This window comes from Scyliorhinus torazame, chromosome 6 (genome assembly GCF_047496885.1).
Source record: "Scyliorhinus torazame isolate Kashiwa2021f chromosome 6, sScyTor2.1, whole genome shotgun sequence".
Classification (NCBI taxonomy): Eukaryota; Metazoa; Chordata; class Chondrichthyes; order Carcharhiniformes; family Scyliorhinidae; genus Scyliorhinus; species Scyliorhinus torazame.
The window spans coordinates 129,079,873-129,106,291 of record NC_092712.1 but is presented as its reverse complement, the minus strand read 5'-3'; the positions used below and the strand labels follow the sequence as shown (position 1 = coordinate 129,106,291).

Sequence of the window (26,419 nt, the reverse complement as noted above, 5' to 3'; positions counted from 1 at the left end):
CCTCGAAGGAGGTGAGGATTCCCGAGTCCGGCACCCCACAGCCAGTCTGGGCCCTCTCCCGCCGATCTTGTTTGTTGCTGGGCATGGTTGGATTCCATGGCTCCATACCCCCTCCTTGCTTTGTCATGACTACCCTCTCCTGTTCTTTGGCTTATTGGCTGTTGGCCACAAAATAGGTCTTGGAACAACCGAGTGAATGACTCCCACATTTTATGGAAACCGTCCTTCGATCCTCGGATGGTGAGTTTAATTTTCTCCGTTTGGAGAAATTCCGCTAGGCCGGACAGCCAGTCTGCAGCTTTGGGTGGTGCTGCTGACCACCAGCCGAGCAGGATTCGCGAGCGAGCGATTGGGGAGGCAAATACACGGGCATCGGCCCTTCTCCCCATGAATGGATCTGGCTGTTCAGAGACTCCAAAAACTGCCACTCTCGGGCATTGCTCCATCCTCATCACCACCACCTTGGACATTGCCTCAAAGAAGGCTGCCCCAAACCCAGCAAGTCTGGGCCAAGACCAGAACATGTGAGTGTGGTTGGCCAGGCCTCCTTGGCACTGTTCGCATTGTCCTCCACCTCCGGAAAAACCTGCTCATTCGGATTCTGGTAAGTGGACTCTGTGTATCAATTTTAGCTGCATTAGTTTTAGCCTTGCACATGTGGAGGTGGAGTTGACCCTGTGCAGTGCTTCACTCCAGAGTCCCCATCCTATTTCAAACCCCAAGTCGTCCTCTCACTTTTCACTCGTCTCATCCAGTTGGGTGTTAGCCCCCCTTAGTAGTCACCCATACATGTCACCACCATCCCTTGGATGTCCACATCCAGTGGGTCCTCTAGCAGTGATTGTTATGGTGATCGTGGATACGTCCTTGCTTCGCTTTGTTGGAAGTTTTTGATCTGCAAGTACCTTAGTTCATTTCCCTCTCCTCCTACCCCTGAACATTTATCAGTTACAGCAAAGGCAAATGAGCCTATTTAGCTGGATATTCTAGATTTTAAATGTTTATATGATGCATAGAAATGAAACCGAAAACCCTAGAAGAGAGCAATAGGCCTACTTGCATTCATTAAAATTAAAATAAGCTTTTGTCTGGGTGTAAAAATGAAATAATTAGGTTTCTTCTATATTAGCTCCAGACCTGGAGATTAAAAAGTCTGTTGCTAATTTTGAAAGACATTGCCAATAGATTGATGTGTCTATTTGAGACATTTTACATGGTTTCGTATTTGATATAGTAAGAAGTCTCACAACATCAGGTCAGTTTATTTGAAATCACAAGCTTTCAGAGTGCTGCTTCATCAGGTTCAGCACTGGCATCTCCACATAGTAGTTGGGAAATCAGTGTGTTATTTTTAAATTGAAGATTTTGAATTGACTACAAAAGGTAACATACTTTTTTTTTTAACAAAGATAACACTTTTTTTTTGTCTAGGGATTGCCCTTCTTTACCTGCAGTGTTTCCGTGTAACACAGGAGATAGCACATCTCCAGCGATCTTTGTATTACGTGAAGAGAACTCTACGTAATCTGAATGGTCGAAGAGTCACATTTCTGTGTGGTGATGCAGGACCCTTGGCTGTTGGTGCTGTTGTACACCACAAGTTGAAGAATGAAATTGAATCACAGGAGTGTGTCACAAAGTAAGGATATAGATATTAATCTTTGGCAAGTTCACCATTTAACTTAATTCAAAAATAGTAGTCCAGTTATCTGAAATTTAAAAAAGTTTGCCATTTCAGTAGGTTAATGTAATTCATTCTTCAATGTAATTTTCAGTTGCGATTTAAAATGCACTTGGAGACAATGGCACACTAGATAGTTTAGCACTATTGAGTAACAGTATTTATCACGGAGGATGTAAACATGAATATTCTATTTTGTTAAAGATACTTTAAAGTTGGCTGAACAGTAGTTTGAACTTTTTCTTTTAAATGACACGTCGTACTTTTTAACTAATCCTGATTGAAGTTTTAAATCCACATTGGTGGTGGCAGCCTTCCATCTTGTGATATGATGGCTTGGGTTGTGGTGCTCAACTCTATATTAAACATTGCCTGGTGTGACTCAAGTCTCTGCCACGTTTTCTGCAGAGGAAAACAGTGGACTGAGAAGATGCACAATTTGCTGACCTCTCTTTTCTCTGGGACCTCTTCTGCCAGCTGAGCTTTTCCCTTCTAAACAGTCAGCTTCTGGAAGGGAGCCAATGGCCTAGTGGTCTTGTCGTTGGTCTACCAATCCAGATACCCTGGGTAATGTTCTAGGTACCAGGGTTCAAATCCCACCACGGAATTGTTGAGATTTGAACTCAATAAAAACCTGGAATTAAAAGTCTAATGATGATCATGAAACCATTATTGTTGTAAAAATCCCACCTGCTTCACTAATGTGATGCACTCCCTAATTAACAGTGCCATTCTCCCTCCTCTTTTACCTCCCTCCCTATTCTTCTTAAAACAGCTAAACCCCGGAACATCTAACAACCATTCCTGACCCTGTGAAATCCATGTCTCTGTAATGGCCACAACATCGTAGTTCCAAGTACTGATCCATGGCTCTAAGTTCATCTCCCTTATTCCTGACACTCCTTGCATTGAAACAGACACATTTTAACCCATCACACTGAGTGCAACTTTGCCCTATCAACTGTCTATCCTTCCTCACAGGATCCTCCCTGCTGCATACTAATTCTGCCTGTTCAAAGGCTACCTCTGGTTCCCATCCCCCTGCCAAACTAGATTAAACCCTCCAGCCCAGGATATTGGTGCCCCTCCAGTTTAGGTGCAACCCATCCTTCACGTACAGGTCCCACCTTCCCCAGAAGGTATCCCAATGATCTACATATCTGAAGCCTTCCCTCCTGCATCAGCCCTGTAGCCACGTGTTCAGGTGCACTCGCTCTCTGTTCCTTGCGTCACTTGCACGTGGCACCGGTAGCAATCCTGAGATTACAATTCTGCTCATCCTGCTCTTTAGTTTCCAACCTAATTCCCTAAAATCACTTTTTAGACCCTCATCCCTTTTCTTAGTTATGTCGTTAGTGCCTATGTGCACCACGACTTCTGGTTGCTTCCCCTCCCCCTTAAGAATCCTGTAGACCCGATCCGAGACATCCCTAACCCTGGCACCCGGGAATCAACATATCTTCCGAGAGTCTCGTTCGCAACCACAGAATCTCCTATCCGTTCCCTTAACCATTGAGTCTCCTATCACTATCGCATTTCTATTCTCCTCCCTTCCCTTCTGAGCCAGGCTTAGTGCCAGAGACCTGGCCGCTATGGCCTTCCCCTGGTACGTCCCCCTCGTCCCCCAACAGCATCCAAAACAGTATACTTGTTTTGAAGGGGAACGGCCACTGGGGATCCCTGCACTATCTGCTCGTTCCCTTTCCTTCCCCTGAATGTGACCCAGCTACTCTTGTCCTGAACCTTGGGTGTGGCTACCTCCTTGTAACCTCTCTCTATCACACCCAAACCAGCCAGCGATGCCCTCATCTGTTGAACAGATTTTTTAAAAAGTGACAACTGTCACGACTGTCTCCTAATTGTTAGTGTCAACCATCTTGTATCTCGCTTGAATACCTCTGAGAAGAGGTATAGATGCTCAGGACGTTGGGGGCATGTCACCATATAGAAGGCCTTTGGGTATACAGCCATCATCCATCAATTGAATGTGGCCAAACTAGCACAAATGTTAGCTTAGTAATGGTGTATACTGATGCAGATGCTGAGGATATATCTGAGACAGCAAGTGGAAACCGTTAATGTTGCAAAAGCTGTGACAATTGAGTGCATGCCAAGAGCAGCTGATATTACTTGGGAGAAAGTTAGAACATGCACAAGAACCAGTTTTCATCTCTGTGGGAGGAAACTGTGGAAGGAAAAAGGAGTCTAACTTCTGTTGTATGGAGTTCTGTGATTAAAGCTGTGTTGAAGACAGACTGGCTCCAGCTTCTTTCTTCCTTTGCCAGATAGATGATCACTGAACTAACAAACTCTTAATTAGCATATGTTGTCCAAGTCTCACCACTGTTGAAGAGTGCACTGAGGAAGCAGGCTAGATCGAGTCAGTTTGGTGTTCTGAGTCGGGTTTGCTGCTATTCCACATTCTCTCTCTCACTGAGCTTGGACATAACAGCTGAAGTTTTGCAATGCATGTGTTGATTTCAGCATCAAGTGACCGATTACTGTTGATTGTGAAGCTTAGATATGTGAAGCTATCAACAACCTCCAGATGGATGACAGTATTGCACCAGCCTTGACCATGAAATTTGTCTTCCTGATGTTGATGGTCAAACCAAACTCTTCACAGGTGTGCGAGTGTCTGTTCATTTTCCACTGAACATGTGTCTGTGGCATCATCATCATGGAGTAATTCTCTGCTGAGGACCCGGTGCACCTTTGTCTTGGATCTCATGTGAACTAGGATGAATAGCTTTCCATCAGTTCTGTATGTTGACACCCTCTGTAGATGACCTGAAGGCATATAACAGCAGGAAAGAGAGGAAAATGCCGAAGAGAACCCGTACCAGGACACAACCCTGTTTGACTCCACTGTGGATCTCAAAGGGTTCTGATGTTGCCCTGCCATAACTGTCTTACCCATCATGTCGTCATAGGAGATCACATTGAGCATATTTGCCAAGTAGCCAATTTCCTCCAGCAGCTTAAATAGACCGTCTCTGCTCATATGGCCAAAGGCCTTTGATGAAGGCATTATATAGTGTCTCCTTTGTTCATGGCATTTCTCTTACAGTTGCTGGATGGACTAAGAAAATCATTCATGTTGTAGATCTTTCATTTCTGAAACAGACTTGGATTTGAGGTAGATGTGTTCAGCCAGGACCTGGAGCTTGATGAGGGTAACATCATGGGGAAATACTTTACCAGTGATGTTCAGCAGGGTGATACCTCGATAGTTGTTTCAGTCATTGTTGTTACCTTTGTTCTTGTACAAGGTCACAATCATTGCATCATATTGGGGCACTGCCCCCTCCTTCCAGTAAAGATTAAGAAGTTTGTGCAGATGATGTAGGAATGCTAGTTCCCCATGCTTGATGAGTTCAGGCGATATAACATTAGTATCCAAAATTTTGCCCATCGCAAGCGAGAGCTTTACTGAGCTCCTCCATTATGGCGTGATATCCAGCTCTGCCATGACGGGCAAGATTTCTATAGTGTCAATTTTCTTTGGTCACTGTGTTTTCCCTGGAGCACAACTCAAGGTAGTGTTTCACCCATTTATCCAAATCTTTATTACAGTTGCTGATGGTTACCCCTGCCTTTGTTTTCGATGGAGCCGTATGCTTTGTTGGGTCTGTTGCATTTTTGGTCCCTTCATTCATGTCCCTAGCATTTCCTATGTTGAAGAACATCTGGATATTCTGGGAAAGTTGTAACCAGCCGTCATTGGCGCACAGCCTGATGGTCTATTAAACTTTACTTCAAGGAACTCTTAGTGCATTCAGAGTCTTCACGATACGATCTCGTAATTAACGAGAGTGGACCATTTGACCTCATGGCCCATGCCCATTCTTGCGTTGAAATCCCTCGATAGTCAAAGATGTTCTGATTTAGGAATTCTGCTGAGAGTCTGGGTACTCTTAAATTATGTAAAATTACCATTGGTGTAGGGTATTTTTCTGTCAAGGCTGATTTTATTTTATCACAACCCTTCAGGCACTTATTCAAATGCATGTGATTACTCTTTCTTGATCATTATTTTCCTTGCACTATTAGATTGTTACAACTGCAGAGAAATGTTGTTTGTTTGGATTCTGATATCCCAGATGAGCTACTATATGGCCGAGCTGGATATTTATATGCTTTACTATATGTGAATACAGAGATTGGGCAAGATACTGTTCCTTTTTCTGTTATACAGGAGGTAAGAAAACTACTTTTTTGTTTTAAGGGTTTCATTTTTAAATTCATTAACTGCAACTTTGTTTTTGCACATGTTTATATTTCTTACACATTTCAGTTTTTCTCCGTTCATAATGTTCAGAGTTCAAGCGTCACTTAGGCACTTGAGCATAAACTTAAGCTGATATTTAAGTAATAGACTAAGGTAGTGCTGCATTGTTGGAAAGGCATATATTTTAGATGAGATGCAATCCTGTTTGCTTGTTAAGTTGCATGCTGAAGATCTTGCAGCACGATTTGAAGAGAAGCAGAGTTCCTCCAGGATTCTGGCCAGCATGTTTCCTCATGCATGCCTCCAAGACTACAGTGACTGCTTGAATTGCTCTTTGTGAGATCTTAATAATGCGATGTTGGCTATCGTGTTTTCTTTTGTAACAGTAACTACAAAGCTATTCCACTCCCTGGGATTCTTATAAAGGTGTTGCAGTAAATTACTTTCCTGTTAAAATACATTTTAATGGAAGAAAATTGTTGTCGACACCCGATGCTCTGCTTCCTTGCGGACAGACCAGAATGAAGGCATGTGACACCCATTTGTAGTTGGGCAGTAGTGCCATCATGTTTATATTAAAGCTGTTTGATACTGGACTTCTGGGACAATGCTTCAATGTTAGTACAACATTGTCACTTGGTATTAATGTGCTGCTAGAAAGTCACTTTTTGTGAAAGAAAAGATCCTAAATATGAACCTTTTTTGTACTGATTCACTCCTGTGCTCTGCAAATAATTCATTGATGAGGACAATGATCTCAACCTTGCATGTTTTTCAGTCCTTAATTTATTGTAAGATACTTGTGCACGAGAAAGACCATTTGCTCATAATAATTGTCTTGTGGTATCTGTTTTCCAAATTTTTCTTTTCCATTTTCTTAACTAACTTAAAATTTATTAAGATTACTTTCAAGCCTCTCCTCCTTTCTAGACTCTTCAGCCTTTCTTCATAAATTGATCCTTTGATCTGTTATTGTGACTTCTTTGTGCACTTAAATATCCATTTCTGAATCTTAGCAGCTGGTATTGAATACAGTACTCCCAAGGTGTGACCTTATCAGAGCATTGTAGCCTGTTTTGTCTGTGTAACTTCAAGGTTATATTGAAGTTATTAATTGCTATCCTGCATTGTTTCTACATGTTTAATATCAAGTTTACAAAGTCTCTATCTCACTTCATGGATTATGTCTCAAAATTTAAATATACTACATCTGTCTACGTTAAATTTCATCTCCCATTCTACATATTTTGTTTAACTCATTCTGAAATTTCTGAGCTGCTATCTCCTTCATTTCTTACTGCTCCTCTGGTTTGAAGCTATCTGAAAATTGTTCATAAATACCATGAGTTTCTGAATCTAAGTCATTGATGTAAATTAAGTGGTTTCTTGTATGTAATAAACATTGTGATCGATATAATTACAGTTTCCTAGGCGTTTGGCAACCATTGGTTTATAGGAATAGATGACTGAAGCATATGATGCTTGTATTTTTTATTTTTTAAATTCAAATTAATGTTTTAGTTGATAGGGTGCATTACAAATGGTTTATTATGACAATAGTGTTCAATACTCATTTTTGCACTAGTTTAGACTTTTTAACCACAAGTTCTTTTTCTATTTTCCACCTTCCGTTCCCCTTTACCCCCCCCAACCTACTTTTGGCATCAGGTGGTTAATGCCATAATCCAATCTGGCAAAAATCTTTCCAAGGAAGAACGCAAAGCTGAACGCTGTCCTCTTCTCTACCAATGGCACAAAAAACAATATGTTGGAGCAGCCCATGGTTTAGCAGGAATCTACTATATGCTAATGCAGGTTGGTTTCAAGAAAACCTTGGATTGACTTCATTTACCCCCAAAAACCTAAGTGGATGAACTCTAATACCTTGTAGCATTTATGCCTTATTTATCTTCATAGAATTCAATAATCCAATGGACAAGTGCACAATAATAATTGATTGAGAGTGCAAATGAGGTATTGTTGAGAGAAATTGAAAAAAGTACATAACATTGTGGCCAGCTGCCTGAATGCATGGAAAGTCAAAGCAGCCCTATCTTCATGATGCAGCAAATAGAACATAGAAAAATATAGCACAGAACAGGCCCTTCGGCCCACGATGTTGTGCCGAACCTTTGTCCCAGATTAATCATAGATTATCATAGAATTTACAGTGCAGAAGGAAGCCACTCGGCCCATCGAGTAGGCACCGGCTCCTGGAAAGAGCACCCCACCCAAGGTCAACACCTCCAACCTGTCCCCATAACCCAGTAATCCCATCCAACACTAAGGGCAATTTTGGACACCAAGGGCAATCTACCATGGCCAATCCACCCAACCTGCACATCTTTGGACCGTGGGAGGAAACCAGAGCACCCGGAGGAAACCCACGCACACACTGGGAGGACGTGCAGACTCCGCTCAGACAGCGACCCAAGCCGGAATTGAACCCGGGTCCCCGGAGCCGTGAAGCAATTGTGCCGCCCTCAAGGACAAATTAATCTACACTATATCATTCTACCGTGATCCATGTACCTATCCAATAGCTGCTTGAAGGTCCCTAATGTTTCCGATCCAACTACTTCCATAGGCAGTGCATTCCATGCCCCCACTACTGTCTGGGTAAAGAACCTACCTCTTACATCCCCCCCTATATCTTCCACCATTCACCTTAAACTTATGTCCCCTTGTAATGGTTTGTTCAACCCGGGGGAAAAGTCTCTGACTGTCTACTCTATCTATTCCCCTGATCATCTTCTAAACCTCTATCAAGTCGCCCCTCATCCTTCTCCGTTCTAATGAGAAAAGGCCTAGCACCCTCAACTTTTCCTCGTAAGACCTACTCTCCATTCCAGGCAACATCCTGGTAAATCTCCTTTGCACCTTTTCCAAATCTTCCACATCCTTCCTAAAATGAGGCGACCAGAACTGTACCCAGTACTCCAAATGTGGCCTTACCAAGGTTTTGTACAGCTGCATCATCACTTCATGGCTCTTAAATTGTTAATGAACGCTAGCACACCATAGGCCTTCTTCTCAGCTCTACTTGAGTGGCAACTTTCAAAGAGGTATGAACATAAACCCCTAGATCTCTCTGCTCCTCCACATTGCCAAGAACCCTACCGTTAACCCTGTATTCCGCATCCATATTTGTCCTTCTAAAATAGACAAACTCCTGCTGAATCCCAAATTTCTTTATCCGTCAGTCTGGCCTCAATAAAAGTCAAGATGGATTTGCAAGTATAACATTAGTTATTTTATTCAGCTTGCAAGCTAAACTTAGTCCACAGTGATACAGATAACATGTTGCTCTCTGCAGCTCCGGGACTAAGTGAATGTCCCAGACAAAGATCAGTACTGATACATTCAAATGGCATCAAGTTTCACATACTCGACACCCATAGGTCATCCTATGTCCCTCCTGACTTGTTTGATCTATTCTGATTGGCTCACTTCCAATCCCTTTCTCCGGCCCCTATCAATTCAGCATCACTCTCATAGACACACCTCTTCCTGCTATTTTCCATGTGGTCTAAGATCCTTTGTCTCTACTTGCCAGAATCAAAGTGGCTTATTTCTACATTACATTAACTAATATCTCTAAAGTAACTATTTTATATCACATTCGTCATTCCCTCCTTTTATCATTCCATGATAATCGGACTATCCAATCCATAGCTACGGTTCCCCATCTAAAAAGATCCGTCGCTGCATTTCCAATTCCTGTCTTAGCCCCCCTTCATCTGCTTCACCCTCATGGATTTTAACAGTTAAAACAGTTAAATTTTTTGGGGCGGTGATCGGATCCAGTGCACCCCGCATTCTACCCATCACACATTTAAGGATGGCCAGGCCCACAAAGATGCAGCCGATAGCTACCACTAGATACATGGCCATATTTATCAACCAGTCCTTCCAACCTCAGTCCCCAGTTACCCCAAGAGCCAGGATCCTGCATCCCATCCAAGTGATCCCGTATGCGATCCATAAATTTAGTGATGTTAGCGGTCAAGTCTTGAACTCCCATGATACACTTGCCCTGCACTATGGCGCATACCCCACCCTCACGGGCCAGAAGATAGTCAAGAGCATACCGGTTCTGCATTGCAAACAACCGTAGCTGAGACAACTCCTTGGTTATTGCCCCGAGGGCTCCCAAGGTTTACTACCCGGGTTTTCCTCAGTTTGGCCTTTAATTAACTTAAGTGTATCTCCCGGTAACCTACGTTCTAGCTGTACTTCCCTTCTCATACGCACCATCCTCTCTAGTCCCTTTCACTTTCTCATAGCCTCTTCCTACGCTCTTCTGACAGCCTGATTTTACCTTTATTGCACCACACTTAACACATCCAAAATCGAATTTACATGTATTCCAAAAACAAGGCAATGTCCATATACTGTTCCCTTCCCATCGCCGGGACCGGTGCAACTACTTCATGACTCCTGCATTCTCCTTAACTTTGATGACCTTCCATGAGTCAATACCATGTCCTCGTATATGGGGGCAGCGAAGAACATCACCTTTGCAGAGGTGATGTATCCTTGTAGATTGGTTGGGGCTACACAGATACATAATATTCCCCTTTTCCATGTCCATCGCCAATAACACGCCAAGTGGAGTGAGGCCAAATATCATACAGACGATGCGTAGCCACTCCATCATGCTCCACACCTGTAAAATAGCACTGGAGAAGGGAGGCAGGTTAGTATCCGACCTTTTTACAGTAGTGGAGATGGACTCAATTTACAGTGATGTAGGTGGACCCAAGCACTTCGCCCCTCCACTTTAACTGCTGTGGGGGTGGTAAGGAGAACTTGGAAGGGCCCGTCCCATCGCGGCTCCGACCCCTTCCTAGTCCAATTTTTGACCATGACATAACTACCGGGCTGGACTGAAAGTGAGCTAGGTACTGGGGGCGATGGCTGGTGAGCCGCGCGGACCTGGCCATGGAACTCCTTGAGCACTTGCGTGAGGGCTAGAACATAGGTGGTCATCTCTTCAGTCATCTGATGAAACTGAACCAGTCTGGGAACCTGCAGGCTCCAGGGAGTTCTAAGAGGCCTGCCATAAAGAATCTCAGTGGGAGAGAGCCGGGCCGGTCCCGCAGGTGTAACCCGCAGCTGGAAGAGGGCAACGGGGAGCAACTTAAGCCATGTCAGTCCCGTGTCTGCTCTTAATTTAGCCAATTTAGTTTTGAGGGTCTGATTGTGTCTTTCAACCAACCCGGCCGCCTGCGGTCTGTAAGCACAGTGTAACTGCTGGCGTATGCCCAACTGGGAGCAAAACTTGTTAATTTGTCCAATAAAATGAGGCCCATTATCAGAACTTAACTGAGCTGGTATACCGTACCAGGGAATGATTTCCCTCATCAAGACTTTAACCACAGTAGCAGCTTTATTATCGATAGTCGGATACGCCTCGACCCATCTGCTGAACACATCCACAATGACCAAAACATATTTATAACATTGACAACTTTCCAACTCCATGTAATCCATTTGGAGCGTCTCAAAGGGACCACTGAGCAACGGGGTTTGCCCCATCCCACAAGGGATACCTTTTCCGGTGTTATATTGCTGACAAATCAAACACCGATTACTGATACTTTGGGCCAACCCCTGCATTTTAGGGTGCCACCAAGTGTCCAGCAACAAATCACTAGTCCCTCGAGCCCCACAATGAGTTGCAAAGTGTACACATTCAATGACCCATAAAGCCAGCACATCAGACATACAAGTCTGATGTGCAGGCGTGGTCCATAAAGAGGAAACAGAATCATATGTACAACCTAACCGTTTCCACATTTGTTTATCACTCTCAGGAGCGTCCTCCTGTAACCTTTTGACGTCTTGGATGGTTGGCATTGACTTGTCAGAAGCAGACATATTTATAGTAGATCGTTTAGTCTGACTTAACATCTTAGGCACCATCACTTGCTGAATTTGCGCGGCTGTTCGCGCTGCACAATCTGCTCGTTCATTACCAACGTCAACTGGGGTTGTACCATTCGTGTGGGCAGCGCATTTAATAACGGAAATCTGCGCGGGCATAAGGAGGGCCTGCAGTAGGTCATTAACTAAACCCCGGTGGGATATTTGACCACACATAATCATGTCCGGTTGTTCTGACGAAATGTCACTCAAATCGCCCCTTATTGTGGTAGTTTCCTGAATCAAGGCTAAACAGTCGTGGCCAGTTGCGTCTTCATGGACAGGGGGACCACTAAGAAAACAGGCTGGATTGATAGTGGTACAGTGGTTAAAAGTCAGACGTGGATTGTTCAAAAGGTATATCTCATACCTATTCTGACGAGCTGCGGTATGATGCTGAGTCTGCAGTTGCCTCAGTAGTGCGATGACCGAGTGGGAGCTATATACCGTAATATCCTGTTGGAGGGTGAGAGCATGTAACGGCTATGCGATGGCATTGATTGAACGTAAATCCGGTACTGGTCTGGTTTGGCTGGTTTAGGCACAGCAAGTATGGGGGTGTTACATTCTGATTGGCAAGGGACCAAAATACCCTGTTTCAACAGCTCTTGAATTAATTTATCTATTGATGGAGCAGCTTGAGATTTCAGGGGGTATTGTCGAATGGAAGGTAGCTTTACATGATCCTTAATCATCACCTTAATAGGTGTAACATTTGTCTTTCCCACTTGTGATGGGTATTCCGCCCAGACCTGTGGATTGACATATTCCAACACATCATGTCCCCTGTGATGCTGCAGTCGAGTGTTAATTGTTTCAGGGACCTCAATTTTTTATGGTAGTGCCGTCCGGCATGACTTGAAGTGCGTACTCTGTTGGATCCGAATGATCCACTGCCCCTTACCATAGGCCCCAGATCCCTGGCATGGTACTGGTCATGGACCTGACGTGTAATATGAGGGTTTACCGAAGCTGACTGTGGCCATAAATGTGGTGATATTGTAACAAAATCGGCTGTACCTTCTTTTCCCGTGACTGTGGCTGTAACCTTGACTGGCCATTCGGTCTCAAGTAATGGCCGGTATTTGTCCTCCAACTCCCTGTTTCGTCCAGTTCTGTCATAGGCCAGGGTAACGTGATGCAGTGACTGTTCAACGTCTAACGTCCACCACTGGGGGGTGATAGAAATATAGCACTGTTGTCTCATCCTCCATGATGTAACCGTTACCCCCTCATCTCCGCATTCTAGCTGTAGCTGGAAGATACACAGTAAATCTCGGGCCAATAAGTTACAGTCCAATCCAGTAGTCACTACAAACTGATGCTCTGCAGACTTATTCTCGTAAGTGACTGTCACAGGTTCAGAAATAGGATACTCACACACCTGTCCTTGGAACCCTGACAATTGCTGCGTGTGGTCGGATAATGGTAATTTAAGTGCTGATTGCACAGAAGACATGGCTGCCCCGGTGTCGATTACAAATGAGTGATGTTGATCTCCTATCTGCAGAGAGATAATAGGTTCCCTGTCCGATTGGAGAGTCCTTATGGCTAAATTAGCTAGTCAATCCTGTGTTGGGAAAGGGTTTTCCTGGGAGAAGTCAGTGTATCTCGTCTGTCCTCCCCTTGGTGGGTACCCTCTCCTTTGGGTCGGATAATCTCCTTCTACTGCCTGTCTTTTAAAGGGGCATTCCTGTTGCCAGTGATCTACACGGCCGCAATTAAAACATGCATTGCTCCCTTTATTTCTGCCCCGTCCTCTTCTTCCAGTAGACCAATGGCCCCTCAGAGAGGGCTGCGGTTGTAGAGCTGTTGATTTGTTCGGTGGGCCATAAAAAGGGGGTGAGGGTCCCTTTGGGTGGGTTTGGTATCCTCCTCGCTGATCCACCCACCCAAAGTCACAATATTGGGGCTCCTGCTGATAACCTACCATTTCTGCCGCTTGTTGGGATCGCCAATCATCCTTTTTCATTACATACTCAGTCTTAACCTTTGTAACGGAGCCTCCTTCTTGGCCTACACCCTCCTTCCAATAAAATCTGACTGCCCTTGCCATCTGGGAAGGGTTGTTCTCTGTCCAATTCATGTTATTACATTTCACAGCAGTAACCACAGAAGGTGGTAGGCAATGCATTAACATAGCACAACATTGAGGGGAATTCTGACCATTTTGATACAGCAAATCGCCTGACTGCCCCCGGTAGATTTCATTAAAACGCTCCAGAAATTCCTCTGGCTCTTCAGTCTTCTTAGGTTTTAGGTCTAAGATAACAGAAAGATTTATGGGCCTTTGAAATGTGCTATTCAACGCATTCAAGATCTGTGTCCTTCTATCGTCGTCTAACGCATAAGCCTGCTGAAGTGCGGCATGACTTGCATAATTCAGGTGGTTAAGATAATTGCGGTACTCTGCTGGGGTTAAAATCTGCTGGACTAGGGCCCAGAGGTCCCTTAAATCAGCTTGATAAATTGAGATGGTAGTCCTCAAGGAATCCATGAAGGCAGCAGGAGATTTTTTTCTATCTGGGATTGTAGACATAATAGCCATCATCTCACTGGGTGTCCATGGGACGTAAACATCTATCGTGGGGTTCGCTCCCGCAGTCACTGCATCAGGGTTTCGCATCTTCCTAATCGGTAACTGTCTCCGAATGTTACCAGGGGGCACTCTAGCTATTTCCCCTGGTTGTTCCAAGACTTCAACGTCTCTCCCTGTCACTAGGGGGAGTTCTTTCTCTTCAAAATAAGTTGTTTCAGCTTCCTTTGTTCCCGAATCTTGTGGTTTCTCCTTAGTTTGGAGAGACTTAGGTGATATGCTTAATTGTTTCTGGTGAGGGTCAAGCCCCTCTCTCGCTGTCCGAGATCTTGTCCTAGAGCTAACTGGGCTTGTGGGACAGAGTTCCTTTTGCTCTTCTGGTCGTGAAGTTGGTAAATCCGGACCCACACTATCATCCAAAAGGGCTTGAGTTTCTGGCATATTTGGAATCTGGGGAGCAATGACTGGGTATATATTATTGTACTCTGGTGGTTCTGGAATGAGCGCAGACCATGCTATGGGTGCAGACGGAACTTTTACTGACTTTTCCAAATTATTGAATTTTTCTTTTTCTGTCAATTCAAGGCCAGCCATTGAACTACGTAGCTCATCTTTTGTTTGACCCGCGTCTTTCCTGTCTCTACTTGCGCTTTTTTAAAAAAAAACTTTAAAATGTTTGAAAATTCAAATTGAATTACTGCAACTTGCAAGCTTAGCTCTGATCTCAACTCAGAACCAAATTTACAATTTGCTTAACACAAACTTGTATAACATTTACAACTTAATTATTTCTTTATCTTAACAATTTTTCTTTTAACAAGTTTTTTTTCCTTTTACATTCACATAAGTGTTGGCAAAATCAACTATCATCTCCAGATTTACACTTTTTTTTTTAAAATGCTGTCCATGACCTTTAAGTTTCTACTAATCTCCTGATAAAATGAGATAAACCTTATTTCAAGTAAGTAAAACTTAAGATTCTGGCAATTTCAATCAATTGCTTTCGAAAATAATAACTTTTATCAAAGAGGTGGAGAAACCCACTGGTTTCCTTTAATTAATTCAAAACGTAACTTTGCTGGTGTTCACTGACTCAAAGGAAAGGTATCCGATTACACTACAGGCTGCTGCTGTTATCTCAAAGCCTGAGTGAGAAGCACTGTCTGTCTTTTGATTTTGCCTGCTGCTGTTAACCCTTTGAGAGACTTCTGCTTCAACCAATATGCAGCATTCCCCACAATCTCAACTAGTCCTCGGAACTGCGTTTTTCGCCAATACAGTCCAAGGAGACAATTTTAGCTTAATCAACTATATATTTAAAACACTCACACATAGAGTTGAACCATCTTCCGATTTAAAAACAGTTATACTGGACTGAACCTACACTACTGAAGTCCCATCAGCCTCTGAACCCTTATACTTGGAATTGAATCATCATTTGAGATGTCACATCAACCCAACACCCTAACCCAAGCCGAATCAACAATATGAAATCCCCTCAATTAAATTGCTAATCCCCAGACTGACCTGTGATTTCGTCGAGGCGGTCTTCCTGTGCCAACCGCGAGTGACCAGACTAATCAGACGATAAGAAGAGGGGAACAATCAATGCGCGGTCATTTTCCAGTTCTACATTGAGGGCCCCTTGTTCCCCATCCTCCTGTTCATAATCAGTCTAATTCTGATTTCGCAGTTGGACCAGGATCGCCCTGAGAAATCCCGGGTTTCGGCACCAAATATTGAATCCCAAATTTCTTTATCCGTCAGTCTGGCCTCAATAAAAGTCGAGATGGATTTGCAAGTATAACATTAGTTATTTTATTCAGCTTGCAAGCTAAACTTAGTCCACAGTGATACAGATAACATGTTGCTCTCTGCAGCTCCGGGACTAAGTGAATGTCCCAGACAAAGAGATCAGTACTGATACATTCAAATGGCATCAAGTTTCACATACTCGACACCCATAGGTCATCCTATGTCCCTCCTGACTTGTTTGATCTATTCTGATTGGCTCACTTCCAATCCCTTTCTCCGGCCCCTATCAATTCAGCGTCACTCTCATAGACACACCTCTTCCTGCTTTTTTCCATGCGGTCTAAGATCCTTTGTCTCTACTTGCCAGAATCAAAGTGGCTTATTTCTACATTACATTAACTAATATCTCTAAAGTAACTATTTTATATCACATTCGTCACTCACACCTTTCAGGATTAAACTCCATCTGCCACTTCTCAGCCCAGCTCTGCATCCTATCCATGTCTCTTTGCGGCCGACAACAGCCCTCCTCCCTATCCACAACTCCACCAATCTTTGTATCGTCTGCAAATTTACTGACCCACTTCAACTCCCTCATCCAAGTCATTAATGAAAATCACAAACAGCAGAGGACCCAGAACTGATCCCTGCGGTACGCCACTGGTAACTGGGATCCAGGCTGAATATTTGCCATCCACCACCACTCTCTGACTTCTATCGGTTAGCCAGTTTGTTATCCAACTGGCTAAATTTCCCACTATCCCATGCCTCCTTACTTTCTGCATAAGCCTACCATGGGGAACCTTATCAAGTGCCTTACTAAAATCCATGTACACTACATCCACTGCTTTACCTTCATCCACATGCTTGGTCACCTCCTCAAAGAATTCAATAAGACTTGTAAGGCAAGACCTACCCCTCACAAATCCGTGCTGACTATCCCTAATCAAGCAGTGCCTTTCCAGATGCTCAGAAATCCTATCCCTCAGTACCCTTTCCATTACTTTGCCTACCACCGAAGTAAGACTAACTGGCCTGTAATTCCCAGGGTTATCCCTATTCCCTTTTTTGAACAGGGGCCAACATTCGCCACTCTCCAATCCCCTTGTACCACCCCTGTTGACAGTGAGGACGAAAAGATCATTGCCAACGGCTCTGCAATTTCATCTCTTGCTTCCCATAGAATCCTTGGATATATCCCGTCAGGCCCGGGGGACTTGTCTATCCTCAAGTTTTTCAAAATGCCCAACACATCTTCCTTCCTAACAAGTATTTCCTCGAGCTTACCAGTCTGTTTCACACTGTCCTCTCCAACAATATGGCAACTCAAATTTGTAAAGACTGAAGAAACGTACTCATTCAAGACCTCTCCTATCTCTTCAGACTCTATACCTAATCTCAATCTCTCGCTACTGTCCTTGATCGGACCTACCCTCGCTCTAGTCATTCTCATATTTCTCACATGTGTAAAAGGCCTTGGGGGTTTTCCTTGATCCTACCTGCCAAAGATTATTTATGCCCTCTCTTAGCTCTCCTAATCCCTTTCTTCAGTTCCCTCCTGGCTATCTTGTATCCTTCCAGCGCCCTGTCTGAACCTTGTTTCCTCAACCTTACATAGGTCTCCTTCTTCCTCTTAACAAGACATTCAACCTCTCTCGTCAACCATGGTTCTGTTACTCGACCATCTCTTCCCTGCCTTACAGGGATATACATATCAAGGACACGTAGTACCTGTTCCTTGAACAAGTTCCACATTTCACTTGTGTCCTTCCCTGACAGCCTATGTTCCCAACTTATGCACTTCAATTCTTGTCTGACAACATCATATTTACCCTTCCCCCAATTGTAAACCTTGCCCTGTTGTGCACACTTATCCCTCTCCATTACTAAAGTGAAAGTCACAGAATTGTGGTCACTATCTCCAAAATGCTCCCCCACCAACAAATCTATCACTTGCCCTGGTTCATTACCAAATCCAATATGGCCTCCCCTCTGGTCGGCCAATCGACATACTGCGTTAGAAAAGCTTCCTGGACACACTGCACAAACACCACCCCATCCAAACTATTTGATCTAAAGAGTTTCCACTCAATGTTTGGGAAGTTGAAGTCACCCATGACTACTACCCTGTGACTTCTGCACCTTTCCAAAATCTGTTTCCCAATCTGTTCCTCCACATCTCTGCTACTATTGGGGAGCCTATAGAAAACTCCCAACAAGGTGACTGCTCCTTTCCTATTTCTAACTTCAACCCATACTACCTCAGTAGGCAGATCCTCCTTGAACTGCCTTTCTGCAACTGTTATACTATCTCTAATTAACAATGCCATCCCCCACCTCTTTTATCACCCTCCCTAATCTTATTGAAACATCTATAACCAGGGATCTCCAACAGCCATTTCTGCCCCTCTTCTTTCCAAGTTTCCGTGATGGCCACACATCGTAGTCCCAAGTACCGATCCATGCCTTAAGTTCACCCACCTTATTCCTGATGCTTCTTGCGTTGAAGTATACACACTTCAACCCATCTCCGTGCCTGCAAGAACTCTCCTTTGTCACTGTTCCCTTCCCCACTGCCTCACTGCATGCTTTGGCGTCCTGAATATCGGCTACCTTAGTTGCTGGACTACAAATCCGGTTCCCATTCCCCTGCTAAATTAGTTTAAACCCTCCCGAAGAGTACTAGAAAACCTCCCTCCCAGGATATTGGTGCCCCTCTGGTTCAGATGCAACCCGTCCTGCTTGTACAGGTCCCACATTGGTATGCTTGTTTTGAAGGGAAACGGCCACGAGGGATCCCTGCACTGTCTGCCTGCTTGTTTTCTTTCACCTGACTAACCCAGCTACTCTTGTCCTGTACCTTGGGTGTGGTTACCTCCCTGTAACTCTTCTCTATAACCCCCTCTGCCTCCCGGATGATCCGAAGTTCATCCACACCAGCTCCGGTTCCCTAACACGGTCTCTGAGGAGCTGGTGTTGGGTGCACTTCCCGCAGGTATAGTCAGCGGGGACACCGATGGTACCCCTCACCACCCACATCCTACAGGAGGAGCATGCAAATGGCCTAGCCTCCATCCCCTCTTACCTTACAGAATATAGCTGCCCTGTGGACCAACTGGACCTCCGCCCTCCAACTCTGCTCCCAAATATATTGGTTTGGATTTGGCAGTACAAATAATGATGGGCAATCGATTCCCGGCTTGGGTGTCTGTCTCTGCGGAGTCTGCACGTTCTCCCCGTGTCTGCGTGGGTTTCGGCCGAGTTCTCCGGTTTCCTCCCACAAGTCCCGAAAGGTGAATTGGACATTCTGAATTCTCCCTCGATGTACCCGAACAGGCGCCATAGTGTAGCGACTAGGAAGTCTACTTGTGAAACCAATAAAGATTATTATTATTACTTGCCATTATTAAGTAATTAATCAGTGAGTTAATTCCGACACCAGACATGCGCAGTTTAACATGGCAGTCTGGGGGTTGCTATCTGAATTGTCCTGCTTCCCCACAAGCTTCATAGATATACATAGATACATAGAAGATAGGAGCAGGAGGAGGCCTTTTGGCCCTTTGAGCCTGCTCCGCCATTCATCACGATTATGGCTGACCATCCAACTCAATAGCCTAATCCTGCTTTCTCCCCACAGCCTTTGATCCCATTCTCCCCAAGTGCTATATCCAACCGCCTCTTGAATATATTCAAAGTTTTAGCATCAAATACATCCTGTGGTAATGAATTCCACAGGCTCACCACTCTGTGTGAAGAAATGTCTCCTTATCTCTGTCTGAAATGGTTTACCCTGAATCCTCAGGCTGTGACCCCGGGTTCTGGACACACCCATCATTGGTAATATCTTCCCTGCATCTACCCTGTCTAGTCCTGTTAGAATTTTATAAGTCTCTATGAGATCCCCCCCCCTTATTCTTCTGAACTCCAGCGAGAACAATCCCAACCTAGTCAATCTCTCCTCGTATGACAGTCCCGCCATCCCTGGAATCAGTCTGGTAAACCATCGCTGCACTCCCTCGAGAGCAAGAACATCCTTCCTCAGAGAAGGAGACCAAAACTGCACACAATACTCAAGTGTGGCCTCACCAAGGCCCTGTACAATTGCAGCAACACATCCCTGCTTCTATACTCTAAACCTCTTGCAATGAAGGCCAACATACCATTAGCCTTCTTTACCGCCTACTGCACCTGCATGCTTACCTTCAGCGAATGGTGCACAAGAACACCCAGGTCCCGCTGCACACTCCCCTCTCCCAATTTACAACCATTCAGGTAGTAATCTGCCTTCCTGTTTTTGCTTCCAAAATGAATAACCTCACACTTATCCAAATTATACTGCATCTGCCATTGGTTTGCCCACTTGTCCAATCTGTCCAGATCTTGCTGTAGGATCCCTGCATCCTCGTCACAATTCACCCTCCCACCCAATTTGGTATCATCTGCAAACTTTGAGATGTCACATTTTGTTCCCTCATCCAAATCATTGATATATATTGTGAATAGCTGGGGTCCCAGCACAGATCCCTGTGGTACCCCACTGGTTACTGCCTGCCAATTTGAAAAGGACCCATGAATCCCTACTCTTTGTTTCCTCTCTGCCAACCAGTTTTCTATCCACCTCAATACATTTCCCCAATCCCATGCGCTTTAATTTTGCACAATAATCTCTTCTACGGGACTTTGGCAAACACCTTCTGAAAGTCCAAATATACCACATCGACTGGCTCCCCCTTGTCGACTGTACTGGTTACCTCTTCAAAGAATTCCAACAGATTTGTCAAGCATGATTTTCCCTTCATAAATCCATGCTGATTCTGACTGATCCTGCCACTGCTTTCTAAATGTTCCGCGATAAAGTCCTTGAAAATGGATTCAAGTGTTTTCCCCACTACTGATGTTAGGCCTACTGGTCTATAATTCCCTGCTTTCTCTCTACCTCCCTTTTTGAATATCGGAGTGATGTGAGCTACCCTCCAATCTGCAGGGACAGTTCCAGAGTCTATAGAATCCTGGAAGATGACCACCAATGCATCCATTTACCATTTAATTCACTCTTTAACAGACAGTAGCTTGCTGAGGGTCAACATTGAAAGGGTGTGAAGTTATGGTATTTACCTCCCCACCAAGTATACACTAAACTTCCAGAAAAATTTGGGTTTTATCCAATCCAATCTAGTGTAAGTGATTTTTTTCTTAACGCTGTTACAAGTCTTAATTACTGCCAAACAGTGTCTCTAGCATTGAAAACTTATTCTTGAAAGTGTGGTGTCTCACATAATCAAAGTTTAAGTATGATTGGAAATTTACAGTTGTGTCTTTCATTTCCTTTCTGTCAGTCCCAATTTTCTTTCCTCCTTTCACTTTCTATGCATGATTTTACTTTTAATCAAATATTCTAACTTGCACTTCCTGGTTTGTCCCCTGTTTGCCTCAGTAGGATTCTTCAATCTGATTGGTAAAGAAAACACATGTTGGTTGCCCTTCTCTCACAGGTCCCAGATCACCTGTAGAGGGTGACGAGCTATTTTGATTTTCTATAATTGAATACCACTTTGCAAAAACCCACAGACTTTCTGTGGGCAAGTGTAACAAACAGTGCCATTTGTTTGCCACTGGCCATAAAATTCGGGTCAATCTACCTTCTAATCATCGAGGCACTTAACTTCAATCAAAACAACATAACCTATTCAATCAATATGGTGTCATTTATTTTAATCATTTAAGCATAATTGAATATAGAGGAACAAAGAATTGATTCTCCTAAGAAGTATTACAAGTCTACTAAGACTCAGCAGATACGACGTATTCTTTGTTTACACTGTAGAAATTTCAAAATTCCAAATGTCGGAAATATTCAGCCGGTCCATCAGTAACTGTTAAAGTGACATGTAGCTTAATATTTTGGTGTCAAACCTATAACGAAACTCGATGGTTAATTTATTTTCATTTGTCATGCTTTTCTCTTTTCAAATTTAAATATTGAGGACTTACCAATAGGACAAAGGATCTGCTAAGATTTCTGTAGTTAAATTAGAAAATGTTGCAAAACATTCAGGTTGACCAGCACTTGTGGCAAGAGCAGTATTCTACACCTGAAATATTAACCCATCTACAATATCCATAGATGTGGGCTGATCTGTTTACTGTTTCCACAGCATTTGAATTTTTGGAATTCGTCTTTATTATCTAAACAAAGTTAATTGTCATCTCTATTGAAAGCATTGGGCATTACACTTGGCTTCACATACTAACTTGAAATCCATCTCATCATGCTTGTGCTGACACTGCCCTGCATTCCCCTAAAGCCCTCTATCTTGCTGTATTTCATTTTCTCACCACCACCTCTTAAACAAGCTTTCAGGATGCATGCTGCACACTTGCTCCTTAGTATTATGAATGTGCAGCTAGTTTAATCTAATTTCTTTAGTGCTCTAAAATTGAGTGGCATTTACTGGATTTTTAAAAACGTATTCCTGTTTCAGCCAGGCTCCAAGCTGGATCAAGAGACTTTGATGGAACTCGTAAAACCCAGTGTAGACTACGTGCGACATAAAAAGTTCAGGTCTGGAAATTACCCTTCCTCGTTGAGCAATGAAACTGACAGACTGGTCCATTGGTGCCATGGTGCTCCTGGTGTTATACACATGTTGATACAGTCATACAAGGTTCGTATTTGATGGTTGAATGGAAAGTTTACTTTTTAAAAATTTTATTTGTTACCCAAAGACACCTTTGCACCATAACTGTATTTTTTTCCCCTCATGGCTCACAAACATTAACATAAGAGGAAGCTAATTACACTTGTTTTCTAGAGCAAGCTAAACATTCATTGAATGTTATTTGGGAGTCATCCTAGAATTTACAGTGCAGAAGGAGGCCACTTGGCCCATCGAGTCTGCACCGGCCCTTACAGAGAGCACCCCACTCAAGCCCACGTATCCACCCTATCCCAATAACCCAGTAATCCCCACTTTACCTTTTTTGGACACTAAGGGCAATTTAGCATAGCCAATCCACCTAACCCGCACACCTTGACTATGGGAAGAAACCGGAGCACTCGGAGGAAACCCACGCAGACACTGGGAGAACATGCAGACTCCGCACAGACAGTGACCCAAGCCGGGAATCGAACCTGGGACCCTGGAGCTGTGAAGCAACTGTGCTAACCACTATGCTACTATGCTGCCCATGTAGATTAGCTTATGTAGAGTCCCATAGATTAGCGCAATATTATTTGCAATTTGATGTAATTCAAATTCTTCCCCATCCATCCTCTAAAGGAGATGGTTGAACTATCCTGAGCGCGCACAATTATGCTGCTTTTGTAGGTGTTCTGTATTGCAGTATGCAGTATGCACTTTCTTTCGCTCCCAGTATTACACATTTCTTCAGCCAGTGCTGTACAATGCACAAGGTATAGAATTGATTTGTGGTGAGCATGTATTTGTAACTGATGTCTGGTGCCTTCACCCACAGATTTTCTGCAGTCTCGGAAACAGTAATATTCTAATGAATATGGTGTCCAGCATCATTCTAAGTGCAGTACAAGATGTGAAAATTCAGGTTAATATAAAGTGCAAGCCTTCAAAAGCAAAGTTTTTTTTTTAATTGAAAATATCCTGAGGGCATGCATTGCATGGCGAGTGAAAACAGAAATGGGTCCTTCCAACAGAAACCTGAAGTACGAAGCTGCTTTCAAGCTAAAGCTGTAACGTTTGCAAAGTTCTCAAATGCGCTGGAGTGAGGGAATTCGGTAGAACTGAAAAGTGGTGCAAGAAGGAAGAAAAAGGATTCCTCCCATGAAGATGCCCAAGACCAAATTTGCCATCGGGTCAGGGACCAACCACTAGACTAATCTTGAAAAGCATGTATCCGAATCATGAAAATTGTCGGAATGACTACATTATCATCAGAAATGCAATGCGGAAATATGCTCTTAAGTGAACTAGATCAAACCCTAGTCAAGCAAAGGTAGCTGGTGTAGCCGCTTTATGGAACAAAACATTCTAGTGTTGCAACAGAAGACGAAAATTGTTCAGAGACCCACCAAGGAACTGCAATGTCAAAGTTACCAGTTTCCAATGGTTCATCAGACAGCGGCAACAAGTACCTATAATGCTTCATCGGCAACATGGATGAGGAGGAGCCCATGAATTCTGATATGCCTAGCAGCAAAAATGTGCAGCGGATAGGTTCAAAAACAGTTCCAGCGACAACAGCAGTACATTGTTAGCTTGCATTAGCTATAAGGAACGGTTGAATAAACTCTGTTCTCACTGGAACAACGGAGGTTGAGGGGTGACCTGATAGAGGTCTACAAAACTATGAGGGGCATAGACAGAGTGGATAGTCAGAGGCTTTTTCCCAGGGTAGAGGGTTCAATTACTAGAGGGCATAGGTTTAAGGTGCAAGATTTAGAGGAGATGTACGAGGCAGGTTTTTTTACAAGAGGGTAGTAGGTGCCTGGAACTCGCTGCCGGAGGAGGTGGTGGAAGCAGGGACGATAGTGACATTTAAGGGGCATCTTGACAAATACATGAATAGGATGGGAATAGAGGGATACGGACCCAGGAAGTGTAGAAGATTTTAGTTTAGACGGGCAGCATGGTCGGCGCAGGCGTGGAGGGCCGAAGGGCCTGTTCCTGTGCTGTACTTTTCTTTTTTTCTATCAGAAGACGCGATGCACAGTGGTAAAAGCCTCCATGGCCAACTGAACAAAAGTAAAGCCTATGCTAATTTTCAAACATAAAGACATGCTAAAACATCAAGTTCCCTGCAGGGGTTTTTGGGCATGTGCATAACAACAGTTGGATGGCCGCAGTTATGGATCGATAATATGGCCTGGCGGCCTACGTAAAATATCAATGCAACTTATGATTGTGGGACATGTTCAGATTCCATTCAACCGATGCCTGCAAAGAAATAACATCCATGTTGCTGTTATACCAGGAGGTCTAACGTCCATGGTTCAAACTTTGGATGAAGTGTCAACAAGCCATTTAAGATTCATATCATGCCAAATGGAATGGTTGATGGAGAAAATTCCTTCACAAAAGACTGGAAATATGCGTGTTGGCCTCCTTCATGTTTGTGGTTTTGTTATCAAATTGCGGATGCCATTAGTGCCAGAAAGTGTAATTGGATCATTCAAAAATACAGAATATCCAATTCAGTGCATGTCGAGGAAGATAATTTGTTTTGGAGGAATGATTGAAAGTGAAAGCATTAAATCTGATCCGACAGTGAAAGCATTAAATCTGATCCGATCCAGAGTGGGAGCCTCATGATGACGGAATAACCTACTCATGACAATAAGCTATTATTATTATGATGTAATAGCCAAAGTGATTCAGAGTAAATTCGATGAACTCTTTGCATCGAATGCCAAAGACCATGAAATTGACTCTTAAAATGCTTTGATTCTGGTTTACGGTATCTTTGTACAATTAATTAATGCAATATACTGTGCCACATTAATTTAATTCCTGATTATTTTTTTTCCACATTGCAAAATGGTGATTACCCATATCAGTGGTAACATTGTGTAATGGTGTAAAAGTTGACTCCTGTTTTTGGAAGGATTTTTGGAGGCTTCAAAGGTCATGCTGCCATCTACCACATTTGTCATTCACTACATGAGAGATTTTTTTTAAGTTTAAACGGTTTCTCTTCTTTTTGTAAACAGAATTTTAAGGAAGAAAAGTACTTGAAGGATGCAGTGGAGTGTAGTGATGTTATCTGGCAGCGAGGGCTGCTGCGGAAGGGTTATGGAATCTGCCATGGAACTTCAGGAAATGGGTATTCTTTCCTCTCTCTATACAAGTTAACTGGGGACAAAAAGTATCTCTACAGAGCCTGTAAGGTAAGATGAGAAATTCTTATTATCCTTCATAACATTAGATTCTTGATTAATGAATGTGACATTAACTTGGAATACTTTGCAAGTCATTTATCTCTCTGCCTCTCCACCTCAGTCAGTACAGGGATTGAACCCATGTTGTTGGTGTTATTCTGCACCACACTCTAGCTATCCAGCCAACTAAGCTAACCAGCCCTTGCAAGGCAATTCATAGATTGGAATTCCTACAGGGTCAAAGGAGGCCATTCGGCCCATTCAGTCTACGCCAGCCCTTGGAAAGAGCAGCCTACTTAAGCTTAAGCCCACACCTCCACCTACCCTTTTTGGACACTTGAGGGGCAATTTAGCAGGGCCAATCCACCTAACCTGCACATTTTCGGACTGCGGGAGGAAACCGGTGCATCTGGAGGAAACCCACGCAGACAC

General features: G+C 43.6%; 1 protein-coding gene across 1 annotated transcript in view; it reads left to right on the top strand.

Moving 5' to 3' along the window:
• Positions 1–26,419, top strand: part of lancl2 (LanC lantibiotic synthetase component C-like 2 (bacterial)) — a 62,725-nt gene that overhangs the window by 13,050 nt on the left and 23,256 nt on the right. The window contains exons 3-7 of the mRNA XM_072508800.1: positions 1,432–1,639; positions 5,735–5,882; positions 7,581–7,727; positions 22,617–22,799; positions 25,820–25,996. Of these exons, the coding sequence (XP_072364901.1) occupies positions 1,432–1,639; positions 5,735–5,882; positions 7,581–7,727; positions 22,617–22,799; positions 25,820–25,996 (863 nt within the window). The remainder of the gene's footprint in view (positions 1–1,431; positions 1,640–5,734; positions 5,883–7,580; positions 7,728–22,616; positions 22,800–25,819; positions 25,997–26,419) is intronic.